General features: G+C 35.5%; 1 protein-coding gene across 1 annotated transcript in view; it reads right to left on the bottom strand.

Moving 5' to 3' along the window:
• LOC145680968 (heat shock 70 kDa protein 4L-like) overlaps positions 1 to 24,908 on the bottom strand; it is an 873,295-nt gene that overhangs the window by 565,691 nt on the left and 282,696 nt on the right. The window contains exon 9 of the mRNA XM_081752186.1: positions 9,025 to 9,206. Within this exon, the coding sequence (XP_081608312.1) occupies positions 9,025 to 9,206 (182 nt within the window). The remainder of the gene's footprint in view (positions 1 to 9,024; positions 9,207 to 24,908) is intronic.

Genomic DNA, 24,908 nt, shown 5'->3' with positions numbered 1-24,908 from the left:
GGGTACCAAACGGGAAAAATACGGGTAACCTTTGTTTGTGGTATGGCAAAGGTTTTATGATTGAATTTTATAGTTTAGTATGTGTCGATTTCCAAACCACTTGATGCCACGTTGTTCCCATTGGACAAAATTAAATATTCAAGGTGGCGTCCAATATGGCGGATCAAATATACATATTGTAAATGTAAATCTATTTCTGTAAACAAGCTGTTATTTTCTATGTTTTCTGGGTCGAGGAATTCAAAAATGAAGTTCATTTCTTAAATGAACCTACAGAGATCTAAATATACAAGATGGTGTCCAATATGACAGATCAAATATGCATATTTGAATATAAAGCAATTTCCATAAATAAGATGTCATTTTCTGTTTTCAGGATCGAGGAATGAAGAAATGTTATTAATAAAGAACAATAACGATATTATGATTACATATCTCCATATTATATATATTATTTAGTCTAATAACATATTATATTATGGCATGTCATATGCATAACTATATGATACTTTTAAGTATAAACAGCAAAGATACCGTTTATCATGAAATAAATACGTATGAATAAGAATTACCCAGATGGCGGGAAGAAACTTCTATGTACTATTCTTTTTATTTTCAGTGTAATATGAACCTGATTATTGCTATTGCTATTATTTATTTTAGTTATTTTTTGTCTTCGGGCAAATACATTTTAAAGTTTATGTTGTTGATTTTGATGTAATAGTTATATATTATAAGTGTGTGTCTGTGTTATTATACTACGTATATGTAATGGGGCCGTAGGCTTCAAATTTTCACTCATGTCCCTTTTTGGATAGACAACGTGCAACAGGCACTAGTATAGAGTTACTAAGTTCTTGCTTTTATAATTATCATTTCGGATATGAGAAACTTGGTCTGCTGCAGAGTATAATGGAGCCTCGTAGTCAACAGGAATGTTTCTTTAAATATGATAGAATTGAACTTCTCTCGATAGGTTTCAGACAATTCGATCAATAATAGTAGCAAGTAAGCACAGACAAGATATTTTTCATATGTCTGAACTAAGTTTCACTGAGAACCCTAATTCAGTTCTGTATTGCCATCGCTCATGTGTCTCAACTTACACTTCGAAACACGTATTAATTGTATGTCAAATAAGCATAACCCTACAGTTGAAGGCAATGTAGAAAAAAAGGTAGAAACGATATCTTCGCTCAGAAACCACAAAATTTCATTTTCAAGTTTACTGCATCTTCTGTGGCGAGAAATATTACACACGGGACTCCAAACACCCCAATTGCTGTAATCTTGATTCTCTAGTACGCATAGTTGACGTTCAAGGAGAAACAATAAAAGATCGCATTTTAAAGGTATGAACCTGACGTAAGGACAAGTGGGGTGAGGAAGTTCAAGGGAGGATACTTGGAGCCACCAGTGATCTGCATCCTACAGATGCAAGGTATCATCGAAGCTGTTACAAACTCTTCATGAATCCCGTAATGTTGTCATGAAAAAGTAGTACTGAGACTGCTGAAACACAGCAGGAGGATTTGGCTTTGTTGCAGATAACAGCACAAATGGTTAATAACAGTCATGAAACATGGAGCATTGTTGAACGTTTTAATATGTATCAGTGTCTGGGTGGGGAAGCACAAACTCGAAGTACTTCCATACAACAATTAGAACGTCACTTCGGAGCTGAAATTTTAGTTTTATCGTCTCCAGGAATTACAAATGTTACTTTATTCAGAAAACTCTACAGAATAAAACTACTTAGCGCTTATATGGAGGAATCTATATCAAACCATGTACGCTCACTTGCAGCAGTAATACGTAAAGAAACAGTTACATCTGACAAATCTAAATATATCAGAATCAGCTTGGACAGCGTAAAAGGTGAATGCAGAAAAACACTTCTGGAGCTTATGAAAGAACTTAAGATACCAGAGCCAGTGGCAGATACAATTCGAAGCATGGTTGCAAATGTTTGAGCAATGCAGCTACGCAATTACAACTTGCCTTTTCCAATTTTGTACAAAAGAAATCAATTATTGAAGAGCTAAGCCACTTCGGAATAACAACGAGCTATAACGAATACAAACGTTTCCTGGCATCAGTTGCCAAAGGTTGTCGTGGGAACTATATTTTCAGGGGTGTCGTAAATGGAAATGGTTTAGTAGAAGGTGTTGCAGACAACTTTGATGCATCAATTTGTTCTGAGAATGGACTACAACACACTCATGCTAGGGGAGTGATTCTTACAAGATACACATCAAGTAAAATCTTTGAACCACAGGAACAGACTTTCTATTCCATTAATACCAAAACATGAAGTGATTACATTACTAGAGCCAAGTGTTCCAATTTCAAGATACAAAGGACCGAAGAAAGTGCCCATGCCGACAAATTCCTCTGTACGTTCCATGCTATCACTGAAAATACTTGCTGAAACTGTGATATCAATTCAGAATGCTCGTTAAAGAGATTTTACATTTTTAAAATCTATTAGTGGTGTAAAAAATATTTTAGAATCAAACAGCTTCAACATGAACATGGCACGGGAGTGTGGTCGTCCGATGGTGAGTCCTACACAAATAATGTATGTTATTACTTGATTTGCCACTTACAGATCACGACATTGTACTTCATCCATTTTGGAAGTTAGAAAAATGACAAAAGAGTGTGCTCAGCCTTTTGTAATATTTACAACAGATCAATCAATATACAAAATTGTGATTTATATTATGTAGAATAGTCCTAAAGTTTTCTCTGATTTCGTACCTCGTGTTGGAGGCATGCACAAATCGATGTCATTTATTGGTTGTGTGGGAATACTAATGGATGGGAGTGGATTAACAGAAATTCTGAACTGTGCATTTGGCAGGGTAAGCAGATGTTAAACGGGAAAAAAATTCCTCCAAACATATAAGCTTTACGGCTTCTTAATGAAACATTTTACGTCCAGTAATGGATGATGCTCAAGTAACAAATTTCGAAAGTATGATGACAAATTTCGAGAAGAAGACTGAGTAAAGTCGTATTACTCGCTGGTGGGTTTACTGCCTTATTAAGCCCGTTTTATTGATGATTTGTAAGGGCAGAAAGGGAATCAGATTGGTTGAGCTGATTTTGAGTTTAACGTTCCGTTCAGCAGCAAGGCTACAAGAGACGTGGACCTACTTATTAACGTAGAATCCGAACCACATGAGCTGCCGCCAGGAATTGAACCCGGGTCTCTTGCGCCAAAGATGCGTACCCTAACCACTTAGCCACTAAGAAGTTCTAGGAAGCAGATTGGTGTCTACACATTTGGTGTGTATCTGAAATGTTGCCTTACTTTGCCGCTGCTTGTCACTGGAACTACCTGCGATATGCTCTAACATATCTTAGGTTTATGGAAAGAATGGCTTGAACACTTCTTGAGTGAAGAACATGTTACGAGGCATACTAGTGGCTTGTGGAATGGTATATGGTCAGACATGATGATTGAAAAAGCTTTTATGAGATATGCGCATGGTGAAAGAGGAACTTCTTCAAGAAGCTTAACAATGAAATACGCTGCTGTGAAACAATGGACTTTGAGTATGTATACAACAAGCCAACTACAGAACGACCTATGCAATCTGAGGAACAATGCCAGACCGAAAGAGATGCTGTATCACAAAGAAACGAGCAAAGGAAGGATTATTCGTGAATCTGAAAGGAGAAAATTAGCGAAGAAGTTCTTTAAGCCTAGCAGATCACCATGAAGGATTGGTAAATGAATTGTATCCGGAAAATAGCATCCCACGAGGCAAATGTAGCCAATACTTCCGAAAAAGGAAAATCTGTGGTCTCCAAATTTGAGCAAAGTTTACCAGATGGATTTTATGCATCTCCTCATAGAGGCCTTATCAAAATCAATGAAGAGAAGAAAAGTACCGGACCTAAAACTTCTGTTGCAATAGACACATTACTACATTCTAGGGTAGTAGCCCTTCAGATACACAAAGAAATAAACATGCTCGACGTGTTAAAATATGAACTTGAAGTAATACCTCCATCGATGTTCACAGATGATGGCCGTCTTCAGAAAGCTAAAGGCAAATCTATGTTAAAGACCAACATGGCCATACCCATGTCAGAAAGTGTTTGTAGCAAACCTTCACTTATTGCTATTGATGGTTGTGCATATCTGTGGATAGTGAACTGGCCAGCGAGAGGAACTGTTAGATATTTCTTGCAAAACATGTGTGATAAAATCATTGCACATTTGCTAGAAGCAGACGTCAACTTAATTTTCGACAGATAGTACGAATACAGTATTAAATCATCCGCGAGGGCTGCTCAAAGGAGGCAGTCTGTAGGATTTATTTTGACAGAGGAAACATCATTTCCTGCATAGAAGGTAGTCTTAACGAATAGTGACAATAAGAAGTAGTTGATTCAACTTTTAAGCAGATATGTTGCCGACAAAGCGGCAAGGTTGTGCCTAGGAAACACTCATCACTACCAACCAGGATCCATCATCCATAAAAATAAAATGTGGTATTATCGTAAACCGAATCGATTTACAAACCTTTCACGAAGAGGCACATATCATAAGGATGCAAAAGCTGATTGTAGAAGTGACAGAAAGAGGTAATAAAACAGTCGATGTTATTTGTGATGACACAGATGTATTTGTCCTTATCCTCTATTACTACTACAAATTCTCTATGTTAAATCAAATCTACAGTGTCATTAAGAGAAGCAAAGGCTACAGTTGAAAATACAAGAATATCATTTTAAGTGTACTGCATTCCACGCTCTTTCGGGATGTGACACTGTTGCTAGCTATTATGGCATAGAGAAAGTTCTAAAATGTCTCAATGATGGTTATAAACTTCAGAAATTATGTCACATCGATGTAACAGACGTAATAAAAGAAGTTACGAAGTTTGCCACTGCGTGTAATGGACTTGTATCTCTTGACATAACAAAAAGTGGAATAGTTCTGTGGGCAAGAAGAAACTAGCCAGGCACAGTATCATGCTCCTGCCTTATCTATTCCGCCAACAACTGAAAGTTTTGAACTAAATGTTAAACAGGCTCACTTTCAAGTAAGTTTGTGGCTGTCAGCAAATGATGCGACTTTGCCAGATTTCAACCTTGTTTTGGATATCTTAAAAACGAAGAAGACAAGCAGCCGATTTCCACTACCATTCCAAAAGGCACGGCTATAGCTCCCCATGACATTTTCGACATGACGAAGTGTTCCTATCGGTCAAATAAACCCTGCTCTACAATGAGATGCAACTGTAGGTCCAGAAAAGTTTCATGTAGCGTTCTTTGTCACAGCGTTCACTCAGGAGATAATTGTTGTAATCCGCTTACTTTGGGAAAATAAAAAAGGATGAATGATAGTGAAGATGATTTAGTGATCGGGGATTAATTAGTTACTGTTCAGGACATGTTAAAAATATGCCTGATTTGATAGAATAGAATAATATTCAAGTTACAAATTACAACTTTGCTTTACTGTTACGGACTATCATAAAATTATTCATTAAAAAGAAGTAGTTAAGAAATAGTTGGAAAATGTAAGTTAAATTTTAACACTGAATAAACTTCATTTTTAATTCTCGACCCTAAAAACAGAAAATGACACCTTGCTTTACATTTACAATAAGCATATTTGATCCGCCATATTAGACCGCCATATTAGCATATTTGATCCGCCATCTTGAATATTTAGATTTCTGTAGCTTCGTATAAGAAATGCACTTTATTTCTGAATTCCCTGACCCAGAAAACATTGAAAATTACATCTTGTTTACAGAAATCGCTTGTGTTGGTGCTTGGGCTTTTAGTGTTTTCAGCATATCAGAAGCATATTGAAACACGTAAGAAGCGTAGTACATTCTAAATATAAAGAAGCGTTATAAAAGTACATGAATAGAAGTGTACAAGTGTCAGCATTTTTAGCGTTTCAGAATATCATAATCCTACGAAGGAGTATATGCGAGTACATTATAACTGTTACCAGGTTATATAAGTAATTTTCGTGGATACTCGTATATTTTGGAAAGACAGAAACCCTTCTTCGATTTATACTTTATTTTTGCGACGCAAATAATTTCTTTCTTCGATGGGAGCTGCTAGTAACCGATTTCTTTCCCACGAATTAGAACAATAGAGACTTTCACTGTTCACCAATTCATATATGAGAAACGTTGTTTTGCGGTAAGAAGACTTTAGTGAGTAACAAAGATCACATTCATTTTGTGAACTATATATATGAAAATCGTATTTCTATTACTTGGATACTTCAGTGTTTCTTCCTTACTCACTAATATACAAACACTACATTATTTAGTTATTTGGAACTAAATTAAGTGTTTTCTTCAATCAGTTACGGTAATACTTAGCATGACAGATGCGACCTAACCAGACTGTCGCCTATTATTATTGTTCAGACAGTTTTATGTAGAAGTTCTAACGATCGAGTTATCGTCGTTTTCTTCTACATTGTGGCTAATGAACTGTGAATTAACGCAGATTCTTTCAACATTTAATTTGCATATCCATACAGGAGGTTTAACCTGATCACATTTTAAAATGAACTGCAACCATTGACCAGTTGGTCAACCCGGCTCGTACCTGGAGCAGTTCAACTCTTGGAGTTATCTCCGTGTGTCGATACAGCCAACATATTCGTTGAATTCGCTATGGAATTAAGCAAAGGGGCACAAGCTAAGTAGCCGCTCAAAGACTTGCACAGCGGCTAGCTCCAATTTAGTAAAGTCCCGGGTCCTCTGACCCAGTTCGAACCAGTGATCGGTTCTCAGTAACTTTTCGAGTTTGATATCGTGTTGGTATACATTCATTCAATGGATACGTCATCTTAGATTTTTAGTGAATTCTCAGCGTAGCCGCAAGGAACTTACATCGTGGGATTACTTTCAGTGTTAACCCCCATGTGCATTATTTACCGGTGTGAGAAAAGTGTTTGTGGTAAACCCCCAAATATAATATTTCGTTCATATATTTAATTTTACGTGATATAATTTTAAAGGGTTATAACATCGTAAAATGTGAAGTTTAATTTTATGTTTGTGGAAGTACTTAAGTGTCTACATCCAAATCAGTGTTTAGTGCTGTAATTATTTTTCTTCTATATATATATATATTTTTTACACATAGTGCATTTAATAAATAAGCATAGTATTATTTTATTTAATGTGATTTCGTTGCATATGTGAATGATATTTTTGTGTGTCGCGGTCTAGCCGATCATCTGGATGTGATGAGGATTTCGACACGAGACGTCCGAACTTCTCGGTGCTTTATGCTCATCTCACTGTCGAGACCTGAGAGCGATCCGGGAAAAGTTCTGTGATCGTTTTTGGAAATGTTCTTTAATGTCTTAACCAAGTAAGTTCGGATCTCCTGAAAGTAGTCATTGGTGGGACAGCAGGAGCAGATCCGGAAAGCGGTTACAATATATTATCTCAAATTTTGAAAACCATTATGAAAACATTGTTTTCAGAAACTCTAAATATATGTAAACAGTAAATGCAAACTACCACACTATAGCAAGAATTTATCCTTTCTTAGAAAAATTGTCTTTCAGGGAAACTTCTGTGGCTTCAATTATTTACATGTTGCTTAAATTAAGGCTAATTCAATTGTTATTTTAACAGTGACTATCCCTTATTACCGTCAGTACAGAAACTAGTGATGCTTGGAAGAAATACACGGAATAGAATCGCATCAGTAATAACTGGACATAAGGTTAAAAAAATTGTCAACATTTGAGTGGTCCGTATATGCACACCTGCTGAACTTAAAATATGAATAGCAAACATTCCATAAATGTCTAATATTGTCAGAATTTAAGTGTATTGCGCACAACTTAAGAGACTGCCTTACTAAAAATAACACAAAATTTACAATTTTTCTTTTGCTTGTTTTTCATAAGTGAAAGGACATAATAAAATGCAACTTACCACAATCATAGGTAATGTTGTACTACAACAGAAAAAATGAATCTAAAGAATTTTCAGTGTTGCCATCTATAGAAATTACAGTGTTGCCAGAATAACAATTTCCCTGAAATCTAAGTTAAGGCAGCGACTAGAGGAACGAACTCAACTGCATTTGATTACGTATCATGTTGTTTTGGTTTCCTGTGAACTACTTTTTAAATAATAGTTGTATTTAGTTTGTAATAAACAAAATAGTTTTAACATACAGTTATTAAAACTAAATAATACTGCTATTTAAAAAGTAGTACACAGCAAACCAAAACAACACAATACGTAATTAAGTGCAGTTGAGATCGTTCCTCTAGTCGCTGCCTTAACTTAGATTTTAGGGAAATTGTTATTCTGGCAACACTGTAATTTCTGTGGTTGGCAACACTGAAAATTCTTTAGGTTCATATTTTCTGTTGTAGAACAACATTATCTATGATTGTGGTAAGTTGCATTTCATTATCTCCTTTCACTTATGAATAAACAAGCAAAAGAAAAATGGTAAATTTTGCATTATTTTTAGTAAGGCTCTTAAGTACTGTACAACTAAAATTTAAATATAAAAGTGATGAAAGGCAATAATTCTAGGAGAGGCCAAATACGTTCCCTGCAATAAATTTGAGGGAAAAAAGATTCCACTATGGGGTGGACTCCTGTCAAATTTGAGGTGGGTCACGTAGTCCTAAAATGTACTTGAAGTAAAATTTTTGGTATATTTCGACATTGAGATAAACTTTATTGTTTTTTTTAAAAAATATCGTTGTTGTGCTTCTAAAATAACTGTTTCATATAAAAATACAGCATTCTTGTCCTTAAAATGTTATTGCTCGTTTAAGACACTGGTGATTCTGATATAAATTTGTGTATCAGAAATGAATAAAGTAAAGGTAAAAATATATACTATTTACTCTTGCAAAATCATAAATATTAAAATGAAATAGTTATTCATGTAATTTTTTCTATTGCAGAATCATACACTCTAAACTAGAGATATTTCTCTTTCACATCCTATGTCAATAAAACAAAATGTTAAGACTATTGTTACCTTATTTCGTGAATCTGTTTCTATTGGTGTAACCCTATCCGCCATCTCTCTGCGGATTATTTTCCGATGTAATGTAGCGCCTTTAACCGTAAATATACCATTATAGTTGATGTCTGCTTTGATCTCCATAAACTGTTCTATATCCTCTTTACATGATGGAATTTGTTGCATTTGGAAACTACCTACAGAAGGAAGACAGAATTATTTAGATCTTTAAAACTGAAAACAGATTTGAAGCCTGTTAGTTTGAGCTTTTAAAGCTGTAATAGCTACCTACTGTTGCAAAAAAAGAGGCAAAAATGTTTGTTAAAATTATTTGCTATATCGCAATCTTGCAAAAAACTTATTTTCCTTGATTTTCAAGAAAATCACTAAATGTAGAAAATACGTGATTCCAAATAATCAGTACGTATACATCTTGTCTACATAAAAGCATGTTCGAGAGCTCTTTCGTGGCTAAGCGGTTAGGATATGCGCCTTTGGCGCAGGAGGATCGGGTTCGATTCCCGGCGGGAGCTCATGTGGTACGGATTCCCCGTTAATCAGTAGGTCCACGTCTCATATAGCCTCGCTGCTGAACGGGACGTTAAACTCAAAATCAACTCAAATCAATATCATGTTCGATTTACAATAGGTCAAAATTCTTAACTATTTGAACCGGCATTGTTAAGACAACTGAGGAACTATAAGAAGAATGGAATTTGTGTTGACTTCAAGCTGTCTGGGGTTTGAAATCGGAAGAAAGTATCCGGTGATACGTAAATTTGTGTTGTGGACCAACATTGGAAGAAAGTGCTGCAATTCGATAAATACACTGTTTTCACCTTCAACTTTATAAACCTTTGAAACTAATTAGCATGCACAAAAACATGAAGTGTGGTGCTGGAAAAACATAAGTGTGTACAAAACTATGTAAGTCGTATGTATGCTAGATAGTTAAGCCTACATGAGGAAAACTGAAGTAGTTCTTTTTGAAAATAACTTTTAGATATAAATGAATTTGCTGAAATAGACAACATAAAACTTAAAACTGGTGTACAGCTATATTAGGTGAAAGCTAGATTGTATAATAGCTTGTAAGGTTAGTAAGATCACACGAAAAATGAATTGATCGAAGATGGACGGCAATAAAATGACTAAGCTCTGACAGACTAAATGCTTAGAAGCAAGAAACTTTCATTGAAGTTCAGCTTATAAAGATACAATAGTATATCTCGACCAGCGACGAGCGCAAACGGGCGGTTATGTAACCAAAATATAACATCAGTGTTACGAACCGGTTAACTTGTGATTAATCTATCATAATTTTTATTGTCTTGTTCGTAATGAACCACTTTAAGCATATATTCAAGTTGTGTAAGATACTCAATGTTATGTTGGGGGAAGGGATTAATGTTTCAAGTAAGGAAACCTGATAATTGCATGCTTCTTATAACTTCAGTAAAATTCTACAAATTTTCTTTGTATTAGGTATTAAAAACAAAATCTACAAAATACATATATATGAGAACTTTTTCAGGCATTAACTTCTTGTAAGATTAATGCTACTTCTGAAACTTCTTAGACTGAATATGTATTTGAAGAACAAAACTATTGACATAAATTTTTCATAGTAATAAGTTTGAACAGAACCAAGATTGTCTTTCACTTAATCTCATTGTTCAAAGATACAAACCGTAGAACGATTGGTCGAAAATCACGCGGTCGCTTCTCTCGCCGATTTATGAAGATGGGAGGAAATTCTAAATACGAAAGTTCAGTATTGTTAGATATAAAATCGAAATTAAACTAGTCATCCATTCTCTTGCAACCATATGTAGCACATTTTAGTACTTTGATTTGAAGTAAAGACTACAATTAGTTAAAAGTAATTTCTTTTTGATTGGTTTCTATCTGTGGATAATAATACAGATTTGTCAGAGGAAGGTGGGGCAGGTTTAATTAAACAAGTTCATACACCTGATACTTTTAAGCTATAGATATCTTGTGCTTCAGGCTGACCTTAGTCCTTTCAGTTCATGAAAATATAGCATGAACATTTCCACGCATTAAGAGCGATATTAAGATTATGAATAATTAAAACACTTAAATTTTATCACTATTATTATGCCCTTTCGCTGGTATTTTCATACTTCGAATCACTTAAATCCTGATTACTTTGTATCACTGATATTTACTTCACAAGTGGGGAAAAGTATAACTTACGAGGTCATTGCAATGAGGGATCGGTGACTACTTAAGACTGATAAATTCACTTCTTACCATGATGATTCTACTAGTCCTCCAAGCGGCTTGAAGATAAGTGGCTGGACTGCCACAACTGTCTTAACAGCTTGACAGCGATCTCACAAGCCGGCAAACAACGCAATAAACGATTTAATTTCTCCCGCAATTAAAAACCATTAATTGCAAGTTTAGCGTGTTTTCACTATATTATCTCTATAAAATATAAACGTTGAACATTATTGCCCTATATCCATATGAAGAACGACCTAACGAAGTTGGTGTACGACGAAGTACACGTACGTAATGTGCTGAGAAATATAAAGTAATCAGTGTTTGGTTTGGGCGATATCAGTAAAACTGCAAAATCCTGGTTTTGTAGTACACTCCTTAAGATGTTACTAGTAGACGTATGAAAATCCATATATGAACGTATGATACTCGGATATACTCGGTTCGAGTAACAATAAAAATACTATGCCTCCTTGAGAAAAAATCCAACAGAGTTCTCAGGATTCATAGTCTTCTATAAATATTTCCAACTAACTTCAGTGAAAAATATAAGGAGTCGATAAATGTTTTAAGTTAACGATACACAGAAAACAATTCGAAAAGATAAATTGGCAATTCTGAATATGTTATCGTCCGTTTGACTTCCTGCCCAGTTACGCTCTGAGATTCACAAAATGTTATTATTCCCATGCACGTTTTGTGTCTTATCAACAGTTCGCTGGTGACAAAATACCTCCAACACATCTGGATGTTCTTTTGAATAAAATGTATATTGTTCGTTGCGAAAAAGAAAACAAAAATTAATTATTGGAGATCACTTTAGCTTCTTCGTTTCTCACACAAGATGAGAAATGTCACTACCAAACACATACTGATTAAAAATTCATTGTACATTCGGATAATAACCATGTAACCATGCATAGGTTATATAAACACCATAAAGTTCGTTGAGTCTTAACTTGATTTAAATTTATACTTACAAGATGTTCTTATTGGATTGATAATTTCCATGCATATTGTGCTATCCACAATACGTTTTCGTTGCTGTAAGAATGGTTCTACATTCAATAACAACTACAGGGTGGGCGGAGATTTGCTCCCAATTGAAAACTGTTTTATAACTTCTATATAACACTGAACTAATATTCATGCAACAAAAATATTTTTTTCCTTACAATGGCAGAATTGTTGTGGATTGCTAAACTTCCACATAAGCACCACCATTATCCACCAGTTCTCGTAAACGGTTAAAGATTTGGGACAGACTTCCGCAGATATTCCAATGTACATTTGGAAAAACTTTATGAATTCGCTCCTCCAATTTATCAAGAGTTTATGGTTTTGTGCGATAAACTTCCTCTTTCGCCTACCCTCAGACGAAGAAGTCACCGCGTTAGGTCACAATGCTTTGCTGGCCGGTCAAGGGGGCCACAAAGTCCCAATTAGCGTCCTGGAAAATGGATGTCGAGCTATGCACGAACAGGACGTGCAAAATGAGGCTTTCCCCATCTTATATAATGATTAGGTCCTTATAATTATCCCAAATGGATACAATACCGTAAACATAAACTTCACGCACAGCAAGGTATCGTTCTGCATTCATTGTGTCCCGATAACGTCTTTTGTGCCACAACTTTCGGGGATGTCATGCCGCATTATACTGTGACTTCTGGGCGATGTTGGCTTTTTCCAAACTATCCTAGGATCCTCCCCTGCCCAGCAACAATATTGTGCCGGTTAAATCCCCAACATGAAACACAGTTTCATCAGACCACAGGATATTACTGAAAAGCTCGAACCAGTCTTTAAACCAAGCAAGCATCGTCTCCCCATACTCCAATCAATTATCACAGTGTTCCGGTGATAATTTCTGCAAGCAATGTAGTTTTTATAGACGAAAATTCAATTCTTCCTTCAGAACAGTATAGATTGTGTGTCGAGTTAAACGTCTTTCCCGAGATGCTTGTCTTTGTGATTTCTAAGAACTTCGTGAACCATTGCCGATCTTTCTCCGTTTTGGATGTTGAGGGGCGATCGCGTCTTCTAACATCTGCTACAGAGCATGTATCCATTAGCTTCGAATGACAATAACTTATGGTCTTTTCATCTACCAACGTACGAGGTCCTTTCTCACTTCGCCGCCATCTCTGTTACTTGTACCACGTCATACTTTGTACCCAAATGTCGGATAAGCCCGCTCACGCAAGATTAGATGGTACGCCATGGTCCGCCACTAATATCTGCAATGACATAAATGAGATATAATGTAATAAATTGTACAACTGTAAGGAACAAAATGCTTTTTGCTTCATGAAATCTGCTACGTACTGAAGAAGGTATAGCCAACTTTCAGTAGGAGTAAATTCCTGCCCGAACTGTAAATAATTGACAGCATTCTTTGTTAAACGCAATATATCAAGCTACTTATAACACCTAAACTGAAAATCCGCTGGATACACTCAAACAATAAGACTCTCCAGCCTTCTCCCTGTTCCACCCCGCTCGTCCAATAACTGCGGTAAATACAACACTGTGACCCCAGTCAAAATCGTCACTGCTAATCTGGTCAGATAATACACGTGATAAACCAAGAAAATCAAATAAATAATCAAAACAAAACATAAAATAAAGAAATCACACGCCTGAATAAAGCAGATAAATCGTAACATAATTCTTAGGAAATGAGCAACAAAATAAATAAAAATCTTCAAAACCAGGAAACGTGTAAGCTGATAAACGTATACTAGTATCATCATGGGGCATTCTTGTAATGTCATTGCCTCAATGTGGTTCATAAAAGGCACAGATCAGCAAATAAAGAAAACATTACAAGTAGACGTATGCCTATACTTTCAAAAACTTGCTGTAGAACCGTACATACCGGGTAATCGACAGTGTAAGGTATAGGCACTTAAAAAGCCGATGTAAGAACACAAACACCAAATGCAGAAAAAGCGAAGGAAACCAAGCGAAAGACATTTGCTAAACTTAAAGTAAGTGTATAAATTGAGGAGAGGGATACGAGACCAACAACACCGATTGTCTGGAACGCATCCGACAAAAATCCATCCAGATATAATAGTGGGAGTAGATAAACCACTATCCCCACCGGGGAAAAAGGCGGGAATCTCGATATAATCAACAGACTAGAAATGGAACTTTAGGTCAAAATAAATTTACAGGAACATACATGTACAAAAATGTTTTAATACAAAGGACAACATATCTGCCCAGTAAAACAACACACATCCGCGAATTTCCAAGTAAAGAAGAGTTTCTAACTTTGAAAGCCAGTTCCCAGAAATCTGGGGAAGTTGGGAAAGAGCGGAATGAAGTGTTTCAATCCACCTCGAGAAATATATTTTGTAACACAAATTACACAAAGCAACGAAACAACAGTCATCTGGATTCTAAGTAAAACTAACTAACTCTATGGCCTATGGAACCCGGAGGTTCAGTGCCGCGTTCACAAAAGCTCTCCACTGACTTCTATCCTTAGCTAATTGGATCCAGTTTCCACTTTGTATTCCTATCTCTGCGAGATCCATCTTAATATTATCCTCCCATCTGCGCCTAGGCCTTCCTAATGGTCGTTTTCCTATGGGTCTACCAGTCAAGACTTTGAAAGCGTTTCTACTTTCTTCCATTCTAGCTACACGACCTGCCCACCTAAGCCTCCTAGACTTGACGACCCTAACAATGTTGGGTAAACCGTATAAACTATGTAGTTCCTCGTTATGAAGCTTCCGCCATTCCCAATTCTCGTTCCTCTTGGGTCCGAATATTCTTCTCAGGATCCTGTTCTCAAATACTTTCAGTCTATGTTCTTCCCTCAGAGTAAGCGACCATGTTTCGCAACCATACAGAACAACAGGCATTATTATCGTTTTATATATTTTAAGCTTCAAATTCCTCGACAGAATTCGCGACGACAAGAGATTTTGAACCGAATAGTAACACGAATTCCCTGCTTTTAGTCGACATTTAATTTCTTCGTGAATATGATTTTCGTCTGTTAATATTGATCCTAAATATTTGAAAGTATCCACTTTATCAAAAGTATTATTTAATATTTTAACGCCTCCACAATTCGCCGTATTACGGTCCCGACGCACTTCTAAGTAAAACTTCAAAAACAAAAAGCAGAAATTCAACAAATCATAAAATTAACTTTAGGAATAAACACTTTAAAGGAAACAGTTAACAATATTAAAAGTCAAATAATACAAATTTTAAAAAAAATGAAATAAACGCATAAAAGAAAATAATGCTGACAACATTACAATGAAATCTGCAAATTTCTCAGGGTCATAGTATGCATTAAAATTTCTAATATACACGTTTAATCCAGATGTTTTCCTGTTGCAAGATACCTGGTCCAAAGGGAACCTATCAATTAAAATTCCAGATTACACGATTGTGGAACAAATAAAAGATGAACATAGAGAAACTACAATAGGAATAAGAGAAAATCTACATTATAAAGAATTTGATATAAATAAATAAAACTTCTCAATTAATGCTCAAACGTTAGGAGATATATGGAAGTTCATGTGCACGAGATGATGTTAGCATCTTAAATCTCAGTACATATGAGTTGCAGATGGTTAAATCTAACGTCATTCGCCAGCTGACAGTTCAAACCAATAGATGTGCAAAGAAGTGTTGGAATTCTTGTAATCAGACGTAAAGTATTGCGCCTTGAAAACGAATGAACTTTCTGTAAGGCTGCACAATAATTTACAACCTTATTTCGATACAGGCGTTAATGCTGTGAAAGTACGTGAACGCTGTTTACAGGTAAGATACATTATCAAAAGCAACAGCTAAAACATGGTTCAGTCGCTTTCTTTCTGGAAATTTCAATATCCAAGATGCTACACGGGGTGGATGACCAATCACAGAAGAAGTGGACGATATTCTGGCAAAAGACGGGCACGACCGGCATGTAACAAGTCATAGCACTGCAGATGACCTGAACATCCATTACCAAACATTGTTAAACTATATGGAGAAAGAAGAAGATCGACGTTTGAACTAAAAGTCTGCGGCAAAGTCAGCACTGACCTGAGCAAAGTTATTCTGTGAGTGTGGTATAACTGAAAGAGCATTGTGCATCACGAGCTATTGTCGCCGGTCATAACGATAGCCTCGAACCTGTATTGTTGACAATTAGCGCGAGTTCACTTAACAGTTCAAACGAAACGGTTAGAACTGTTCAACAGAAAGGGTGTCGTATATCATACTGACAACGCCAGACCGCATACATCTTTAACGATCTTTCAGAAATTAAGGGAATGGTGGAAGGTCTACCATATAGCATAAAACTGGCATCGCCCGACTGTCAAGGTTTCTGCGAAACTCCCTGAATGGTGTTAGGTTAGCTTTGAAAGAGCCCTATGAATACTATCTGTCACAATTTTTTGATCAGAAACCGCAGACATTTTATAGTAATAGGATAATGGGGTTCCGGAAAAGTGGCAGGTCGGCTAACAAAATGGTACGTATGTGTTTATACAATGTTATTTTCAAATAATAATAAATGCATTCTCTATTTCTATCACCAAAGGGTCAATACTTTTTAGTCAACCTGATATTAGGAACCCCACCCGGAGTACAGTAATACATAAAATTAGGAAAACAGATATAAAAGCTGGAGATCAAAATACAAACTCAATCGTATAAGGAACAGCAAAGTACAATAAATCAGAGATGCTATTAATTAAGGCATTAAGTGGCTCAGATAATTTTATAGCAAAACGATGGCACACCTACTAGAATTGGGAAAGAGAACCCATCAGCTCCACATGTAACATTGATAGATATAAATGTGTATTTAGCGAACAAATTGGCAGGCGTTTTATGATTCTTTCGGTAGCGACCATGATAATTGTAACATGTGACAACAAAAATAATAACAAAATAGAAAAACATGCATAGTCTTTATCCTTTCGAATACTGGATTTAACAACAATCCCGACGAACTAAATTGGCAATATTACCAAGAAACTGTAAATACAAACTTGACACAAAACCAAAATAATCATGGATAGTTGGAAGTACATAATATTACGTCACTTATATAAGAATCAGCATAAAACACACAACAGATTAATAGAATGCCCATATAAAAAAGAATAGAAAACAAAGAAAGTAAAAAGAAAAAATCCCAAACGAAACTGGTACAATTACATGCCACAAATGGTCAATAAATGCAGGCAACGTTAATGATTTTTAAGAAAGCATACATCGAACATTATTTTTAAAATTATCAAAAACATAAGGCACAGTCAAAACAAATGTTATAAAAATAAAAACGAGAGAACGTTTCCAATAAATTAAGCGACTAGGTCTCTACATCTCAATTATGATCATTTTCTGGGAAACAAAAAATCAGATAAATACAAAATTAATAAACACTGAGAATTGGGTTAATGACTTCCACCAAATTCTAACACTTCCCTGTGTCAAGAAAAATCGGGAAATGATATGAAAACGCAGTATGGAACTAGAACCCTTCAAGGAAGCTGAAATTGCTAAATGTATTAAATAATATTTTAAAAGAATACTTTCTAGGGAATAGATGGGACATATTAAAAATTTATAATAAATAGGGAAACAATACTAAAAGTACTAATTAGTTATGGAAGTCTCATACAATGCAGAAACAATCTAAGCCCATTTAAAAAGAAAAAGATGGTGAATCGGAAAGCTATAGACAAATAGCATGAGCATAATGTTTATTAAAAACCCTCTGAATGACTAATAACGATTAACAAGGTATATAGAACATAATAACATTTTCTTTTAAATACATATAGGTTCAAAAGAAAATCTATCAACGTTACGTACATTAATATTAGAAATTTCCAATGCATTTCAAATCAGCAATCACTAGAGCCCGGATTTATAAGTACATTGAAATAAATTAGCATGCAAATATGCATGATAATTGAAAAATAAGCATCAAGATAAATAAAAATAAATACAAGAAAATCAAATGAAATATCTGTTTCGGTGAAATTCCATCTTATTCGAGGGTGTAACACTATATAAGGTCATCCTGAGGTTATCTTGTGCAAAGCTCCTGCGTCTGACACTGAACAATGATTTGTATAATGAAAATGTTCTTTCCACGTCACATGACGTCACGAGGACATGTGAAAAACAATATAACTTTTTTTCGATGATATCCTCTTCAATATGTTCCTTACTGGAAAGTTTTCTAAAAATTTTGCACAGTATTTTGTAACCAAAATTTTTTGGTAATATCTGATTAAGCATGTCAAATGCAGTTTTGGCAACACCGTGAGTCTCTGAAGACTAATATTACTAAAATTTCTTCTATAAAGAGAAGTGAATGTTGTAAGGAATTATTTCGAACTTCCAACTATTTCATAAAATCGAGTATTTTAGAGAACTAATTATAGATGTAATGCAGGAAATATGGAATCAGTGATAATAACGGCAGTGCATAGGAATGCAAATTTGGACTTTTAATTTAACTTTTAATTAAAATGCTAAAATAAGAAGCATATATATATATATATATATATATATATATATATATATATAACTCTATGGCCTATGGAACCCAGAGGTTCAATGCCGCGTTCACAAAAGCTCTCCACTGACTTCTATCCTTAGCTAACTGCATCCAGTTTCTACTTTGTATTCCAATCTCTGCGAGATTCATCTTAATATTGTCCCCCCCATCTGCGCCTAGGTCTTTCTAATGCTCGGTTTTCGATTGGTCTTCCAGTTAAGACTTTGAAAGCGTTTCTACTTTCTTCCATCCTGGCTACATGACCCGCCTACCTAAGCCTCCTAGACTTAACGACTCTAACAATGTTGGGTAAACAATATAAATTATGTAGTTCCTCGTTATGAAGTTTCCGCCATTCCCCATTCCCGTTCCTCTTGGGTCCGAATATTCTTCTCAGGATCCTGTTCTCAAATACTTTCAGTCTATGTTTCTTCCTTAAGAGTAAGCAACCATATTTCGCAACCATACAGAACAACAGGCATGATTATCGTTTTGTATATTTTAAGCTTCAAATTCTTCGACAGAATTCGCGAGGACAAGAGATTTTTACCCGAATAGTAACACGAATTCCCTGCTTTTAGTCGACATTTAATTTCTTCGTGAACATGATTTTCGTCTGTTAATATTGATCCTAGATATTTGAAACTATCCACTTTATTAAAAGTATTATTTAATATTTTAACGCATCCATAATTTACTGTATTACGGTCCCGACGCACTTCCATGTATTTAGTTTTCTCTGCATTTACTTCTATACCCATGTCCCTGCAAGCGTTTAATAAGATCTCTGCATTCCTTTCTATTGTTCTCCTATCATCCCCTATTAAATTTACATCATCAGCATATGCCATAACCTGGTGAATACCGTTTCACTCTAGGCCCTGGTTGCTATCTTTGAAATTCCTTATGGCGTATTCCAGAACAAAGTTAAATAATATTGGCGACAACGCATCTCCTTGTTTTAGGCCATTTTCGACGTGAAAGCTCGTGGACAAAAATTTTCCTACCCGCACTTTACTTTGGGATTCATTTAAACATATCTTAATCAATGTAATTAGCTTTCTCGGTATTCCAAGTTCTGTAAGAACGTTGTATAACGTTTCTCTCTCCTAACCGAGTCGTACGCCTTTCTAAAATCAATAAACAATTGATGTACCGGGGTATTGTATTCCCACTTTTTTTCGAGTATTTGGCGAATGGTAAATATTTGGTCGATAGTTGATCAATTTCGTCTAAATCCGCACTGATAATCTCCAATAATTTCATCTACGTATGGGGTCAATCTTGCTAATAGAATATTTGAAAGGATTTTATACGATGTTCACAGAAGAGAAATGACTCGATAATTATTACAGTCACTTTTGTCGCCTTTCTTGTGAATTGGAACAATGATTGATTCTTTCCACTCTTGTGGCAATTCTTTCTTGTTCTAGATAAGGAGAATGAGTTTATGTATCTTGTTCCACAATTTTTCGCCTCCAGCTAAAATTAACTCAGCCGAAATTTCATCTACACCTGGAGATTTGTGTTTCCTTAATTTCTTTATAGCGGTTTCTACTTCTATTCGGTTGGGTTTTGGAATATACTGTTCTGCGGTGTGTATATCTCCTTTTCTCCACGCACACTAGTTTTTGGTTGCGTGTTAAGCAAATCGTCAAAGAAATCTTTCCATCTATTTAAAATGCTATCCGTATCAGTGAGAACTGTACCGTCAGATTTCTTTAATATATAAGCACGAGGTTGATAGCCTTTCTTAAATTAGTTGATTCCCTTATACATGTCCTGGATGTTTTTATTTTTACTATTATCTTCAAGTTCCTTAATTTTAGCTTTCAGAAAATCGCGTTTCTTTGTTCTAAAAGTTTTAGAAATTTCCCGCCTGATATCTTCGAAATTTTGTGTAGTTATTTCATTCGGATTTTGTAGCCAGTGTAATTTTGCTTGTTTTCTCTTCTCTGCTAGTTTTATGGATTCTTAGTCGAACCATGGTTTATTCCTACGTATTTCCGCGTGCCCCAATTTTTCTATTGCTGAAATTTTAATGCTATCTCTAATTTCAATCCAGGTATCCTCAACACTAATGCACTCCGAATCTTCTAAAACCGAGAATCTATTCGAAACTTCAATCTGATATTCCTCTCTTACCTGGCTCTCTTCTAATTTCTTTAAATTGAATCTCTCCGTTTTCGGACGATGAATATTACCTATCTCTCTCATATTATCGTTGTTACCAGGTAGTGGTCAGTGTCATAATCAGCCCCTCTAAACGACCGGACATCAATTATGCTACATTGACTTCTTCTTTCTACTAAAATGTGATCAATTTGATTATGTGTTTTTTCGTCTGGTGATGTCTAAGTGTGTTTATGAACGTCGCGATGTGGAAATTTTGTACTCTTCACAATTAGGTTTATGAATGTTGCAAAGTTCAAGAGTATAACACCGTTGTCATTACTTTCCTTATGCAAACTTTCGTTTCCTATAATTGGTTTGAAAATATCCTCTCGTCCTATCTTCGCATTGAAATCCCCTAATAGAATTTTCATATGGTATCGCGGGAGTTGGTCAAGTATCCGTTCCACTTCTTCGTAAAAATTGTCTTTTATATCGTCATCCTTATCTTCAGTTGGGGCATGTACATTTAAGACAATAATATCACACCACCGTCCCTTAAGAGTAATAAAAGAAAGTCTGTTAGTAACAAATTCAACCCGTTTAATTGCTGGTAATATTCGTTTGTGAACGAAAAATCCTGTTCCTAACTGGTAATTTTTTGCCTTCCCCGTAAAATAACGTAAAATTTCAGGAATTCAAAGATCCATTTCCTTCCCACCTAACTTCCTGAACTCCTACTAGGTCCATCCTGTATTTCTCTAACTCACTCGTTAAGGATTTTAACGCGCCTGCCCTATAAAGACTTCTAATATTCCATGTTCCAAATCTCATGTCCATTTTCTTTTGCTGAGGTCGTGCCAAGTTATCAGTCCCTGTCCGAGGCTTTTTTTTTTTTTTTTTTTAGAAGATGAGGTTGTTAGCCTTACCCAAACCCCCAAGCTGGAGGACACTCCTAGTCGTCTGTCCGCGGCTGCTGATTCAGTATATTCGCAGCTAACCTCTATATCTAGAGGCTTTCTCCTCGACCCGCAACCTGAGGACGCTCCATGCCCTGGTGACAGGAACCCACATTACACGGATATATATATATATATATATATATATATATATATATATATATATGACAGAATAATGTTTAAAACTTTTAAAGCCCGATCGACCATGATCAAAAGTGCTTGTATGAGTCTGTACTACCAAGTACAACATTACTGCATACTTTTATACGTGTCGAAAGAAACAACAGTTCTGCTATAACTCACGACTCAAACAATTACTGATACGAAACAGAAGCCTTTGCAATACGTCAGACACTCCCATATATATATATATATATATATATATATATATATATATATATATATATATATATAAATGTATGTATGTACGAGCATAACTCTAGAACATACGAAGTAATTTCAACCAAACTTGGTTAACATATTACTTACAATATGGAAAATAATACTGTGGAGGTGAGACCCCTAGCACACCTAGAGATTAACATATAAATGATCGCAAAGATATATTAGTGTCGAATTCAGTTTTCGAGGTCACCGAGATTAATAGTGACACATCCAATGTCGTTCATGTCCAAGTTCAGCTCCCATTAGTACCCCTAAAGTAGGAAGTTATTATGTAAAAATAATTGAAAAGAGACTGATCTTAGTGTCGAATCTACAGTTTTCGGGATAGCTAAGTTGGTTAGTGACATACCTGATGCCTTGTAAGTTCGGCCTCAGTTGGGGTAAGACTTCCTCGCGCCTCTATGGAACGTGAAAAGTGGTGATAGGTAAAAATAATTGAAAACTATCCATATTAGTGTCAAGGCCATAGTTTTCTGGATCAAGATAAATACTAACTGATATTGTTAACGTTCAAGTTCAATCCCCATTGCCATTGTATGTGAGAAAGGGTGGAAAATAAAATGTCCAACATGACTGAGATTAGTGTCGGATTCATAGCATTCGGAGTCGGGAAAATGGCTAATTTGTTTGTAAAGATTTGGGAAATAGTTGGCACCAACCTCAAGCTAGTTTTCTTAATCATATCAATTTCAATAAACGTCGTATTTTAAGCAGGGAAGATTGTTTCAAAATTTGTGCAAAAAAGCATAATATCTTATGGATATTTATCATTATACTTTTATTGAAATACATGTCCTAAGGGGAAAGGGAATTCAATTAATTTTCATGAACCAATTTTCCTCGTATGAAGAATGAGCATTGGAAAGCATGGAAGGGAAGGCACAGCTACATTAAAGATTCTAATTAGCACAATACCCCAAATTGGAATAAAAATCAACATAGAACATACTTAATATAAAGGCTATATTTACATAGTTAAAAAATAATATTATACTTAAATTTGTATATGTCAAAGCGCACAGAAACGTACATTTTAATCAACTAGTCGACACAGCCTTCCGTCAGGCGGCAACTGAAGTCTCCACGTCCATTTTAAACCACCATACACTGATCATTCTACTTTTTATGTGCAATTCCTAAATAACATTGCACTTTTAACCTCCCGACTCTCGTCTAGTGTCCTGGTCATGGAGGATAAACGCAAGACAGAACAATAAAAATATCAGGGCAAAACACGATAGGGCAGTGCTGGAGACACCATGTCCAAAGCATATGTCGAATAGTGGACTGCCGAAAAACGTTACGGCAAATTCATTTTGCACACTCTTTTTTTCAGTTTTAGAAGGCTGCAAACTCGTTGGTATTTTTATTATTATTATACCCATGTTGTGCACATTTTTAATAACTGTTTCCAACTCCCAACTCATTATTTAGCGATCCTTCCTTTGTCTAAATTTACCTTTGTTTTCTAAAATTAATAAACTAATTTTAAAACATTAATCTTCCCACTTCATTTTCAGCCTCCAATAAAATTTCTAAGTCTTCTATACTATGTTAAGTTTCTTCTACGTTTCAACAGACTTGACACAGAAATTTCCGCTTTAGCATTCTTAACATGTTTCTTAACCTGCACCTTCAGGATTTATTTTGCTTATGTAACTCCAGTGGCAACTACATTTTATTTCATAGATACCCATTTCTGATTGGGATCTGTGTAAAAACTCTTAAATTGGTGAATTCTGGGGAGCTTCCAAGTTACACGGAAACCATGCTTTTTAAATTTTTATCAATGCTGTTACCAATGTGAAAAAAATAGGTAGGCCCTTGATTTCCGTCAGGTTTATAGAAACGTGAGTTCCTTATAACCAGTTTATACCAATTTATTCATAATAGAACTGGATACCCATTCATACTGCCGAGCTTTAATAAATGGTCAATTTATATTTCTAAATGTGATTCCAAAGAGGTAAAGAAACTCTTTGAGATATATTAACAAATAGAGACAACCTATTTTTAACATACCAATTCATCTGTAGATACAAATTCAATTATACACAAGGAATGAAAAATTGTATGTGACCGTAACTCGAACCCGAGATCTCTAGCGCATGGTACCGATGCCAGAACCACTACGATACCTAGTCCGCTCTAAGAGTCAAAGAATCTTCCGCTCCAAGAGTCGCTCTGAGTGAAAGAACGCCGACTTCGAGAATGACGGAATTTATGCTGTTCAGGGAGCGGATTGGATAGCGTAGAGATTAACGCATTGGCATAGTGTTCCGAAGATGCTGTCTCAGTTCAATCATGCATTTTACCCTTTGCTTATGTTCCAAATACTTGCATTTGTCTTTGCTGAATGAGCGGATTTATAATGGATATAATGTGTGCCCCCGGTGAGTTCATGGTGGACACAAGTAACGAATTAAGTGTCGTGTCTCCTTATAGTAAGACCTAAGGAGGTAAGTTTACTTTTCTGTTCATTTTAAACCGTAAATCTGAAATAACGATGGATACTATTCAATTCAATAAGAAGTTGCAATAGGAAGTTCAAGTTGTGTATTATCTTTGTTCAGGAAGAGTACGTCATCAACATATCTTCAATAGTGTACTGTATATAATACAGGTTT

The sequence above is a fragment of the Thermobia domestica genome, chromosome 3 (genome assembly GCF_964235325.1).
Source record: "Thermobia domestica chromosome 3, izTheDome1.hap1.1, whole genome shotgun sequence".
NCBI classification, from domain to species: Eukaryota; Metazoa; Arthropoda; class Insecta; order Zygentoma; family Lepismatidae; genus Thermobia; species Thermobia domestica.
This window is presented reverse-complemented; position numbering and strand designations above follow the sequence as displayed.